This window comes from Bicyclus anynana, chromosome Z, assembly GCF_947172395.1.
Source record: "Bicyclus anynana chromosome Z, ilBicAnyn1.1, whole genome shotgun sequence".
In the NCBI taxonomy this organism is placed as follows: Eukaryota; Metazoa; Arthropoda; class Insecta; order Lepidoptera; family Nymphalidae; genus Bicyclus; species Bicyclus anynana.
Window position 1 is genome coordinate 8,818,977 of NC_069110.1, and position 14,290 is coordinate 8,833,266.

The 14,290-nt window shown below is 35.6% G+C and overlaps 1 protein-coding gene across 1 annotated transcript in view; it reads right to left on the bottom strand.

Annotated features, from left to right (window-relative positions):
• Positions 1–14,290, bottom strand: part of LOC112057288 (tyrosine-protein kinase Abl) — a gene marked incomplete in the record, with an annotated part of 67,780 nt that overhangs the window by 13,703 nt on the left and 39,787 nt on the right. The window contains 3 exon segments of the mRNA XM_052890520.1: positions 8,316–8,404; positions 9,108–9,270; positions 10,164–10,314. Of these exon segments, the coding sequence (XP_052746480.1) occupies positions 8,316–8,404; positions 9,108–9,270; positions 10,164–10,314 (403 nt within the window).

Sequence of the window (14,290 nt, forward strand, 5' to 3'; positions counted from 1 at the left end):
TTGCAAATCGAATCAGATTTTCTACAGGAATCGAACCTGGATATCTGTACGTTTATTTCTAAGCACCCATGTATTTTTATAGTTCATTTATTGCGTTAATTATACTTAAAATAAATATACTTAGTGCTAAACTTGTTACGAATTACTTTACTTCGATGTACTACTTACGATGTCTAAATGAATGATTTCAATGGTATTATGGATATGGATGTTTCTTTATGAATTCTACGCGCATGAATAAACAAATAAATATATATATATTTAAAGCGTCTAATAAGAATTAACACTAACATAACGAAACAGTCACTACTAAACTTAAAAGGAAAATATCAAAAATCATCCAAAAATAATCAAATCAGAAGTTAATAAACATTTCACGATTTCGATGACGCATCTTTATGTAAACAATATTCAAACAATATTAAGCTTGTATTAACATGAAAGCTATTTTACCTCTACGCGGTGGAGTAATGTTAAAAACAGGACACAGTTTTGGAAATATATGGGTCACAAATCACAATACATGAATGAGACTAGTTAAATGTTTCACGTACTGAAGACTACAACTGTAACTAATTACCTCATAAATTAAGTACACAATTCATTTATTTTCCAAGACTGTATGTGTATAGATATAGAATAATAACAGTTAACAATATAGAATGTCACAGTGTATTAGAATACAGAAGCCACAACTAGTAATTCTCTTATCCACCACAATGGCTAAAAAGAAAAAAGCGTAAAGTTAAAAAACAAACTAAAGTTACATGAGCATTGTGAGACGTCACATAATAGCAGACTTTTTATTTTTTTCAAGAACATTTAACTTAGAACAGTGTCCTAAAGTGAGGGTGTCACTTAAGACTATTCAATCCCATTAAGTTTGCTGCGAACTCCAGTGTTTGCGGGACTGGACATTAAGTTTCCTTCTACTCGGCTATTTGTGGAACTGGACATTTACACTTGAGTTCATAAACTATGGGGACTATATAACAGGGGAACCCAAAAGAGGCCATTCTCCTGCTGAGTATCGAATTTTCAAACACATAGAGTTTAAATTCGACACTGCGGGTGAACAATCCCCGGGGGCGCCCCTACAACGTCTATGAATTCCACTACAAGTTTCCAGCAGACTCGGCTATTTGCGGGGTTGTACAATAAGTTTCCTGCGGACTAGGGTCTGAGTTCTACCTGCTTTTTAGCGGAACTGAACATTAATTTTCCAGCGTACTCGGGATTTTTTTTAACTGAATATAAAGTTTCTTCTCGGCTATTTGCGGGACTGAACATTAAGTTTCCTGAGGACACCTGTATTTGCGGAAGGAGTTCCTGTGGAGTACAAACATTTTCGAGGGAATTGGAACAAACATTCTGGGTTTCAGGATCAAATTATGAATCCTGCGAAATACCTACATAAAATGGGAAAATGCTGACATTTTCAAATTGTTTTACTGATATTCCTTGTACACGCTAAAACTTAATTTTCTTTAAAACTTACTAACGTAGAAGTTTATGCAAGGGTGAATTTCTGCGTTGACAGGAGTAATAGTACAGACAATTTAAAGTCGTTACATTTTAACAAGATGGTCTGTGATATGGAACACGCGTTTTTTGTGACGTCAGACATTGCCAATGCGAGCGTGTTTTGTCTCTTTTTAACTTACAGCTTTATAGTACGAACCGTAAGAGCTTTGAAAGAAAACCTAGTTAACACTCAGCTAAAGAAAGGGAAAGAAAGGGGATGCACAAACTTAAACAACATTTAAAGCGCCCTCTAGAAATGGCGAAGAATATAGAATCCATAGACAGAGCGGTAGAAACTGTTTCCTTTGATTTATGTTAACATTCTATTTAGTACATATGTATGTACATAGGTTTGATAAGCTTTTTCTCACGCCCTGTAGGATTCTTGAAGAAATAATTAGTATATGCCTAAATATTTAATATACATATCACATCCAATAAAATTAAACGCATCTGTCAAGGTTATATGTACAGTACTATAATACTCGTAAATACGGGTAATAGTAAAGCAAGCGGCAGAAGTTTTACCTTTTATCCGTAGGTGAAGGGTTAATTTAATTTCCTCCATTTTCCACGTAAATTACTAAAAAGTTTCTAGTTTAATTTTATCAACAATGAATGGGTAACGAAACGTTATTGTCGGCTAAATTAAATTCACTTTGTCTTATTAATTTACTTACTTCAATACTCTGTAATTACCATTTTGTAGAATAGCACGTTTTCCCGGATCTTAATATTTAACGTTACGTTTTAATTATGAAGAATCCTGTCAAAGTTACTTTCAGATGGAAATTTGTACACGAGTTAATTGGATTTGAAATCAGAGAACGTTTTACTGTATCTATAACTATTCGAGGTAGAATAGTGCACTAGTTTTATTAGATTTAGTCGTTCTTTATAATTTTAATAAAACAAAAACATAAAATTAGCTTTTGAAATTTTCAAGCTTTTTACGAATGCCCATTGTCTACATTGTATTTGTATACACTGGTTGGTTCACTTCAGTTACGTGTGGAGGAGACACACACGCATGTCCACCCACACAAACATACACAATACGTTTCACACTGTTTGCTTATAGTTTCTTATGACTTCTCGTTCTCACTCGCAAATAATATTTATAAAAATGCGTGGACAAGAAGTTCTTCTCGATTTTTTATTAAATTTTTCAACTCAACTCTATATTAATTTAATGTCCGATGGACCTTGACAGATGCGTCTTTAATAAAAAATATAAATATAAACATATATACATATTCATTATTATAATTTTAATGACAGTACATATAATTATGTTATATATCTAATAAAAGGATGTAAATAAAATGGATAATTTTATGAGAAGGCATGATCGTTTCCATTCGAAACGTATCGTATACTTACAAAATGTTCGAACCTATTGCTATACACCTGAGCGAGCGGACAAACAGACAAAAATCTAGTTTAAAGGAATGTAAGTATGTGTTATTGATTACTTATAAATATATCAACTTAATTTTACTCATCGCACCGTCCGTACGCCGCTCAAATTATGATATTATATAGCTGACGTATGCATACATAAACAATATATTATGTGAAGAAATACACAATAAATATACATTTAATCGCATGACATCATGTCCTTATGGCGATGCCAGAGCAACACAAGAATCCATACAAAACTAACATTAAAAAAAGCCATTAGCAATAAGCATTGGAGGACACCCATAAAGAAACTACAAATTAATTCTTCACTCATAAGAGACGTAACTGGCGATCACAAAGTATATACTTTTGTGGAAAAAAATTGCGTTACTCAACTGAACAAATACGCAATATTTCTTATACATCCGCATAATAGGGATGATGACAGTTTTTTAATTTGTATATAAATTAGGAGTATGCTAAGTAAAACAATTCTCTAAAAGTAACAGGATATCTGCGATCATCACTTTCGGAGCTACAGGGATTTAAAAGGTCAGACTTGAGGCACTGCCACGGACCTCTGAAAAACGCCCCATACAAAATGTCACGAATTAACTTCGTTGATTCGCTGATCGTTAGATTTGTGTGGGCGTTCAAACAAAATTACAAAAATCTTTGTTATTTGTTCGTTTATGTTTATAGTTCATGTATTAAATGTCATGTTTAATGTAAGGTAGCAAAGATGTTTCATCTAATTACCATAAAAGAATTTCAGTAGATATTGAAATCTTATTTATTTTGCAAACATCCAGTCAATCTTTGTTTTTTACATTTTCATTAGTCAATATTGGACTTATTTAACCAAATATCTCATAAAAATCAATATATTCAAACCTAGTCATCATCCCCATTGTTATTTGTAGAAAAAGTTGAAATTCTCTATTCCATAATACTAGAATGAGAGCATGTTTAGCCAGACACTTCATTTTATGAAGGCTGAAAGTGTGTCAGAGCCCATATTCATACTTCTACCAAATACCTAACCATAGTTACTTGGTAGAACATTACAATCCAAAGTTTGTGGCTTGGTTGGTGACTTTGGAAGATATCAGGTTTTTCAATCCTTCGTTGAGACGTTTAAAAGTTGTAGGAGGTGAAAGTGATAGAGAATAACCCAATGCCTATAAATGTCTCGTATAACATATAATCATAACTCGAGTGGGGTCTCAAATGAAAGCGCACTGAAAGATGAGTTAATCGAGAGTGTTCGTAGCTTCGTTTGATGAGAAAATTGGTGGTGGGAAAATTGGGTCATGGAAATCCGATTTAAACAATCGTATCGAAATAAAAATAAACAATTTTCTTTGATCCGGCTCACATAAGATAATTGAAAGAATTCGGGGTTTTTCAAAATTTAAAATTTTTTTAAGGTGTTTATTTTTTTTGTCACGGAATGTAAGTGATTGACGGCTAGGGACATGATTTGACATATTATGCTGAGAAAATATTAATACTTTATACTTGTGCTGTGATAAACCAGTGGATATAACCTCTGCCTTCGATTCCGAGGGCGTAAGTTCAAATCCGGGGCATGCACTTCCAACGTTTCAGTTAAGTGCATTTAAAGAAATTATATCATCAAACGGTAAAGAAAAAACATCACAAGGATATTTTATTGATTCTCTACGTGTGTGAAGTCTGCCAATCCACATTGGGCCAGCGTGGTGGACTATTAGTCAAACCCTTCTCACTCTGACGGGAGACTCGTGCTCAAGATTGAGCCGAATATGGGTTGTTAATAATGATGATGATACTTGATAGTTCAGGTTTAAAACCAGTCCTTCTAAAAGCCACCCACAGTCCATAATTAACTGATAAACTTTTAGCTTTCATAAAATGAGGTACATCTGTCTCTCAGGCTCTTAATACAGATTATATTCTGCAAAAAATACTCTAGTATGACCGGTACATTAAATAATTTGGTTTCTTTATTTCATTTTATCATTATCCGACATGTTTACTACTTGTAGGACATATAAGGGTAAAGATGTTCTAATTTATGATGAGGGCTTTGGTCGTAGTGATGTCCTCTTCGAAGTATCCGTCAACAGCGACACCTTGGCAAGGTTGGCGAGTAAGGTGTTGAGACAGGTGTTGCACAGGTGCGTTGGTGTGTGTAATTGAAAGAACGTCAGCAATGCAGATACATATTAATAAAATATCTCTCGCCTGTGAATGGTTAACTAACTGTATTATGATATACTGGTATCGACGTCTAAGACTCCCAATGTATCACTCAAAATTATTTAACATTACATTTCTGTATTGCTGACGTTCCTTTAGTTTTCTCACACAAACACGCATGGCCTGTCAAATTACAACTACAACCAAAGCAAATCTTTCATCATAAAGTAGTACATCTGTAACAAAGATAAATATTACCTTCGAAGTTACTTGCACATGAAATTTCAAGTGATATTTTGATCCATGCAAATATGCTTGGTTACAATAATTTCAATTTCATAAACAATTTTGCGTATGCGTATTATGTGAATGTGAATTGTATATAAAATACCACCCGTAAAAACACTGTTGAAATATTTCTTTCAATTTAAAGCGATAGACTTGTTACAGACAATCTGAAGTACGTAAACTTTGTCGGATGTATATTAAACCAATGAAAATAATATATAAGTTATTGCAGTATTACGTATAGCAATACATGCAATGATAGATAATAATAAATAAAATAATCCACTGTCACGAGATCAATAAAACATATCGTTACATGCTCAACATTGAAATGAACGTAACGATTTTTCTTATATGAGAGTGAAAAATGACTGTGACGTAATATATGAAGTCGCTATGTCCCGTTCATCATGTTTATTAATATAACGTAATTTTAAAAGTATAAGTATATTTTTGCTATACCGTGTAATAAACAGGGCTATATACAAGATGGTTTTTGGAGTGCTCAATTTTTTTTCGAACAAAATTTTATGGGCGCGTATTTTCTGTATCTTTTTCTTATTAACTAAATAAGTTCGTTTTCCGAAGGCCAATATAATTATGGCAATGGGCAGGCAACACAGTTCGAAAAGCCAATGAACGTTGGGGTCTAGACTGGCGACCCCGCACCGGAAAGAGCAGTGTTGGTCGACCCCCCACTAGGTGGACTGACGCCATCAAGCGAGTTGCAGGGAGCCGCTGGATGCTGGCGGTTCAAGACCGTTGAGTTTGGAAGTCCATGCAAGAGGCTTATGTCCAGTATTGGACGTCCATCGGCTGATAATAACAACCGAAGATAGTTACTTTAATACGGATTATTTTGGTCTCTGTGGCGCACGGCGCGACCGTAGCGATGACGTTTGAAAATAATATGTCCATTATTTTGTTACTTTTGAAGTCAGATATTGAAGAAAAAAATATTTTCTTTGTTTACTGTTATTGAAATTTTTTTTATAATAAAAGTACTGTGTAAGTATGGAAATTTATTCATAAGGCACCTCGCCCAGAAGACTGCCACGACCAGAGGTCGCGACGACCAGGTTAACTGAAGGAATCATATGAAAATCGCACACTAGACTTTCGACGCCTGCCCGATACGAGTACTATTTTCTCGTCTATGCAGACCGTAGCTGAGTTCAGTATTAGAATTGTGTGCATGTACCTATATAAATGTAAATTTCTTAAAAAATACTTAAAAATATGTATTACTTTACAGTCCCATTTCAAACCCTTTCCAAGCGTTTGATACTTCTGTGTAGCTAATCACTAACGCGTCAATAGATACAAGTTATGTATATGTAATCGGAAATGTATGTAAACCGTCATTGTATGAAATTCCTAGTGAATGTATACCATTAAACAGTTTGGAAATGTGTGAAATAAATTATATTAGAAACATTTTCTAGTAAATCTATACTATTACTAAAGAGCAATCGGAAATGTAATACATTCAGGATGAGAACTCGAGGATAGCGGAACGACGGGGAATATATCATTATCGGAATCTAACCTGACCAAGTCTAACCAAAATACTATGGAAAAATAAAGTATCATTAAATTATTAAATTGCAGTTTGCCAATCTTGAATGTGCTTTGGCACAATTTAAATTAAATTTTCAGTTTTAACAACGTGTTTTATTTACTGAAATCATTGGTTTTATAAATATCGTAATACGATACCGGAATTTTACACAATTCCCAGGATATGTGCGGAATTGTATACCCAGGTTTCATATATTTCCGGTGGCATATACATTAAGACAAATATACGAAAATGTGTGTGTTTGTGTGACTTCAGGCTGCGCGAATGCTAAAGCGCAGACGACGCAAAGCAGAGTATGTTTTGAAGTGTATGAACAAGACAAGCACGGAGGCGTGTTAGGCTGCAAAACAGCAGTATTTCAATGACGTCAGATGAAAAGATATTTTGCAGCATACATACGTCTTATTGAATTTACAATAACAACTGTTTCATAACTTTTTCATTAGTTTTCTTCTTGGTAAAAATCCGCTAGAGTCAACACTGATTATTTTTTTTACTCTTTACAAGTTAGTCCTTGATTACAATCTGACCTGATGGTAAGTGACGATGCAATTTAAGATGGAAGCGGGCTAACTTGATAGGAGGAGGATGTGAAGTTCACACCCCTTTCGGTTTCTACACGACATCGTACCGGAACGCTAAATTGCTTGGCGGTACGTCTTTATCGGTAGGGTGGTAACTAACCACGGCCAAAGCCTCCCACCAACCAGACCCGGACCAATTAAGAAAACCTTAATCGGCCCAGCTGGGGATCGAACCCAGGACCTCCGTCTTGTAAATCCACCGCGCATACCACGGAGGCCGTCAAACTACGGTTATGCTTTTATCGAAATCACCTTTAATTCCAATGTTTATCATTATCGTTTGCAATGCCGTCGATTCACAGATATTCCATTACATAACCTTCCGTTAATTCCATTATAATTATATAATTATGCAAACGTTTCACGTTGTTGTTTATAGATAATTCAAAACATAATAATGTACCTCTAAAGGTGCGGATTACCCTAGCGGATTTTTTTAATTTTCCTCAGAAGAAGGATCATTTTGTCATCCCTTTAAGCTTGAGAAATTGATTCAAATGTTAAACTATCTATTGACTTAACTATAAAATAAAAACATTGGACTAGTGAGTCGGAATCTCTAAAATTGTTATTATATAAAGTGTTCATTAAACGTAACACATCTTTGAGGAAAATGTGTGACTTGTTGGCATAATATTTGCCAACAACTCGGTTTAGTAACCATGGGTATGGGTAGCTATTTGTAAGCCATTGATCAAGGATTATAACAAGTGTTATGTCTGATTGGTAAGAGTAATAAAACTAACCATTGAGCGAAGCCAGCCCGTCGTCGTGGCCGCCATGCTCCTCTGCCGCGTACTGCGACTCGCGGAACGAACTGCACGACGACAATAGGCTGAAAAAAAAAGTGTGTCAGGACCCACGCACGAACTGGCTAAATAGGTATGTTGCCCCGCAGCATACACTATGTACGTCTCAATACCCACACCTGAAAAGTGAAAGGTGCGAAACCAAGGAGCAGCAGGCCGCGGCGTGCGCGCATGTGCACGCTATTGGCCGCAGCGCACGATGAAAGGTGCGCAGAATAGGTTGCGCACAAAAAAGTAACGCTATCATTCGTACATAGAATCTAACTGTCCATATTTTTTTCATACCAGGGGCTATATATGAGAAATCGATTCTTACGGAGTAAACTCCAAAAATCAATCGATTCTATTTTCAGGACTTTTGTGATACTTCCCTGATAGTGCTGTGGTTCTCAACAGAGAGTTTCTTTAGTGCTAACATGCGATCAAGTGTAGAGAAATAGACAAAATTAAATGTTAGTATAATGACGTCGGAGTATACAATTGTTTCGTACAGTGCCTTCTTTTGATAGTGCCATCTCCTATCGCAGGTCAGCAATCATTAAGGCTAATTTCACTTTGTTCACTGCTGCCCGAAAAAGTGATCTGGTACTCATATTAAACCAGTGGCGTAAGTTCTTGAGCCAAGATGTATGTCTACGACCAGGGCTTCGTTTCCCCTTTACAAATACTGTGCCTACCCTAGTTAAAAACCATGTGCACACTACTGGTTGTATTAACGATGGTTATTACCTAGTCCGCTTGGGCGGAGTGGGCGCCTGCTTCCCGCGCCGGTTGGTGGGTCTGCGCATTTGCACGCCGCGGTCGCCCATGGCCGCGGACGCGCCCAGACCCGCCTTCTTGATCGACATCTGCGGAGTTCCGCACACGCCTTCCTGGAGCTGCTTTTCTACCTCTGATAAGAAAACTGATCTTAAAACATTGACCAACATATCAAACTCTAAAGTCGTTTATTTCAATTAGGCTTAGTTTACAAGCACTTTCGAAACATCAGGTAGGTATTATTATTTAGTGGTGATAATATTTAGTTAAAGGGTACTTGGCCAGAGAAGTATCATCTTTTTCTTAGCATAGTCCCTTTAGATGGGGTCTGTTTTTCGGCATATCTCGTCCGATCATAGGCGTCCGACTTATTGATTTTGTTGGCTCTCATGTCATCGTTTACAATGTGAAGACAGAGCTTTTTGGGGCGCCCTTAGGGTTTAGCACCAGGATTGCTATGTGGAGGCTTCTATTACCGACGTAGCTCGGCGGACATCGTGCGACATATTCGTACAATGTTAGAGACATATCTACAACTAGCTGACGCCTCGCGGTTTTACCGGCGTGTTTTCCGTTCCCGTAGGAATACGGGGATAATATATAGCTTATAGCCTTCCTCGATAAATGGGCTATCTAACACTGAAATAATTTTTCAAATCGGACCAGTAGTTCCTGAGATTAGTGCGTCCAAGCAAACAAACAAACAAACTCTACAGTTTATAATATTGGTTTAAAAGTCACGATTACTGAGTCATTGACCAACATATCATGCTATCACGTAAATCAAAAAAGATTAACATAATGCCGAATAAAAGACATTTTCCAAACATCAAAAACGTTTTTGTATTATTATATTTGTAAGGGATTTGTTATAGTGACTTCATGAAACAGTTGAAATATAGACCATCACGGCCGACAGGCGTTTTAGCTCGTATTTTATTCAATGTAGTAGAACGATAATGAAGCATTTAAGTAAATTTAAAAAAAAAATGTCAACTAGCCTATTGGATAACGGGAATATCTCACCTTCAGTGATGGAGTTGTCTTGAAACATATGTTCGAGGGAGTGATGTATTTCGCGGAACGAAGGGCGGTCAGCAGGGCTCCACTGCCAGCAGCCTCGCATCAACTCGTAGACTGCAGCCGGGCAGCCGGGTGGACATTCCATGCGATAGCCCTGCCACACAATATTCATAAGTAAACTCCACATAACGTTCGAATCAGATCAAGTAAAAAAAAAAAATTAGGCTATTGCAATGTTAAGTTTGACTATTTGATGAAACCGGAAGGTTCTGCTCACATCATCATCATCATATCAATCAATGGACGCCCATTGCAGGACTTAAGCCTTTTGTAGGGACATCTGAACATCACGATACTGAGCCGCCTGCATCCCGAATGCCCGAATCCCTGCAACGCGCTTGATGGCGTCAGTCCACCTGGTGAGGGGTCGACCAACACTGCGCTTTCTAGTGCGAGGTCGTTATTCAATCGTCAATTATGGGTATCAGTAAGTTATATGTTTAGAAAAGCTTTTGAAAACTTTCGTGTAGATCCTACTATGAAGTCCAAATTTTCAAGAGCCTTGTTCGCGAAAAACAATCTTTCTTATAAAATCAGGTGATAAATAGGTCGAGCGTTCCTTAAAAATCCAGAAAAACTTTTCTGGATTTTATATAAACAAATATAAAATCCAGAAAAGTTAAATTAATTAAGTTGATATTATGAATATAATTTAAAAAGTATAAATTAGGAAAAGAGTACGCATACGTTGTATATAAACAAACACATACCGGTACAAATAATTATAAATAAACAATGGACATGTATTAGTATGTATAAAATAATCAGATAAGGTTCCCTACACACTAGCCTTTTGCCGGTGAACAAAATGACCAGTGTTGTGTAGAATATTGAAAAAAATACCTTTGAACATAGTAAAAGGCTCTACTCTTTATTTTTTATATAAGTTTCTCACTCGCAGGATTTTAACATAAACACTAACTATTATAATACCTTAAGCTCTCTCGTATTTAAATTCTTTCACCAATAAAAATCGACTTTATCAGCGAGTAACCTAAGCTATGCTTTTTTATCCCCGTGTTCCCACGGAAATGAGTACTACGCGGGTGAAACTGCGGGCGTTCTGCTAGTAGTTTATTGGAAGTACTCGTTTATTGTGTTTAAGATTCAGATTACTATGATGATGATGACGATTCTTAAAGGAGAAGAAAATAAATGTACAATCGAACGACATGCATTGTACCTAAGGTACATAGACTTGAGGATCATGACTGTCATTCGCAAGCCTCACGGAACTGATAGAAGATTATATGAAAACTTGTCAAATAGATGCTCCCCGATTAGAGTTGGGAGCATTGGAATTTTGTGAGTAGTGCAGTCTATACAGTATACATGTCTATGGTATCGCGCTTTCTATCTCAACTTTTTCGTGTTGTACTGGAAAAACACCAATGTAAAGGGGCTCTTAGCTTTACAAACCGTGATGTGTACTATATTGAATATTTACACCTACATGCTGTTTTATTTTTTTAAAAGACTAATATATGTTGCTTTTATCTAGACTTTATCCTAGGATTTCTCGGATTTCAGGTCACCCTCATCATTGAGGTATTTTTTTTTCGTTTAGAGTGTATTTAGAAAGAATATTTTGGCATATTAATTGTTATTTTAACGAAAGGAATGAAAAAACATCAAAGATTTGTATGTAAAAGAGCTCTTTCTTCAAATGTATATAAAAGAGCTCTTTTTTCAAGTTGCCGCGTTATAAATAACCTTTTTGGGAATAAACCAGTAATAGGTGTGATAAACTTCACTTTTTATTTATGTATTTGTGACACTTATTTTAGAAGAAAAATCATGTAATCATTTTGTATAGAACGACTTTCAAGAACTTTCGATGCTTTGATGACATGAGATCAAAAGCTTTATCACTAAAAGCTATTAATATAAAGTGTATAAAAATTTATATATCTATATATTATGTCGTGGACGTCTGCTAGTAATAAAATTAAAGATAGTTTTTCAAGATAATTATAATTATTTTTTCAGAGAAACACAGCTTTAGCAGCTATTTTCTTTGGCCCACGGAAAAGGCAGTTCTTTATTCCAAAGCATGCCTTTATTGCAAAGAAATTGAGGCTTTAGACTTATAAAACAAGATTTAATAAGGCGACACTTTCGGAATATTAAAAAAACATCGTCGGTTTAGTAACACCATTTAAAACAGAACCGTTTGGATGATTTTTGGGGCAAAAATGTATTATTATAATAGTACAAGATCCGGCCTAAGAAATATATACCCTCATCGGTTATTCAATTAGGATAAACAATAAATGATAAAAAATATTCACATTGACACATTGCACATGGGTTGCCTAGTTAAATTGCGGCCGGAGACTAAACTAAAAAAAATATACATTATTTCCTTCATTGAAAAATCGTACACTACTAACCTAATATAATACAAGTATACCCAAAAGAATTAAAAAAGTAAAGGTTGTCTGCTTTCATACATAGTCAAATAATGTTATTTATATTCCATCATCAGTTATTTAGTCGTCTAATATGTCAAATGAAAGCTTATTTTATGCTTAATTTAACTGTATTAGGTTGCCTTTGATCTAGTTCATGGTTTCCTAAATTTTGTGTGATAAATTCGTAGGCAATCTATTTGCAATGTTTCACTGTGAACATTATCTATCATTTATTTCATAGCACTAATGAATAACAGATGAGGATATATATTTCTAATGCCGGATCTTAGACCATAGTTTTTATCACAGACCTATTATCCCGATATTTCCAAGTGAACACATATATGAATACAGAATAATTCAAAATATTTATAATTTAAACGGAAACGAACTGTTTAAGCCATTAAAATAGCATGTTTGAAAATAATACAATATTGTAAGGAATGTACGCAATTCTCAGTTATCGTGAAACGTGATCAAATCATACACAAACTATTTTCAGCAACTTTAAGCAATTACATTATAAAATAAACATTGAATGTAACTAGAGCAAAAGGAAGTTTTGGAGCACCCTGTATATGCAACGCGGTGACGTCGATACCAAAAACATCCATCATTGTTTCCCGTCCAAAGTATAAACTCGGCCCCGACCCTCGTCTCAACAGTTCGAGCACAGTGGCTGAGCAAATCACGAGCAATTAGCTAATTGACTTGATCATACGTATTAAAAGTACATGAACTTCAGAATGTTTACATTAAGACAGTTTGTCATGTACTTTTCTGATGATCTCCATTGTTCTTGGCGGTGAGAAAAGTCCACATAATATTTGATTTATTTTTTATTTCACTTGTAATTTGTGTAAATACTTTACCAGGGAAACACAAGAAGGCGAAAACCGAAAAAAATTTGCGTCATCTACTTCCAAGGGTCTACAGTGTTTTAACTGTCTATCGTTTGATCACCCTGGATGTTGGGGACCCTGACCACCCGGACTACGCGAACGGTGACGGTTAGTATGTACTTCGTATGTAGAATTTTTGATTTATAAATATACTAGCAGACGCCGCACGGTTTCACCTGCGTGGTTACCGGTTCCGTAGGAATACGGCAATAAAATATAGGGATAGTACAAGACTAGTTTCCCAACAGTGAAAGAATTTTTCAAATCGGTTCAATAGTTTCAGCGCCTATCCAATGCAAACAAACAATCAAATCTTTCCTCTTAATAACATTAGTATATATGCCACAGTGTAATTTTTAAAGCCGATTAAGTAACAAGTTTCTAACATTAATCTCCCATGAAGAATTTTACTACAGATTTGGATGGTTATGCGCTAAAATTTTACTTTCTGGTATTGTTTAGATCCATGTTTAAATTTAACTTTGCATATTTTACTACTAATAACGAATGCTTTTCAGGTTCCCAACATTGATTGCTACATCCCCGGAATGGCGTTTTCTTTGCATCGTGATAACCTCAGAGTCTGCTAAGCTTGGTAAGTTTTAAGTAAGATAAAACGACAAAATCATTACGAAGTATCGTAAGTATTTTACTAAGAAATCTTACAACTTTCAGTGGAGACCGGTCAAGAAATAGGTCCAGTCCGAGCACGTACTTGCGTGCCTGCTAAAGATTTTACCAAGAAAACCGTTTC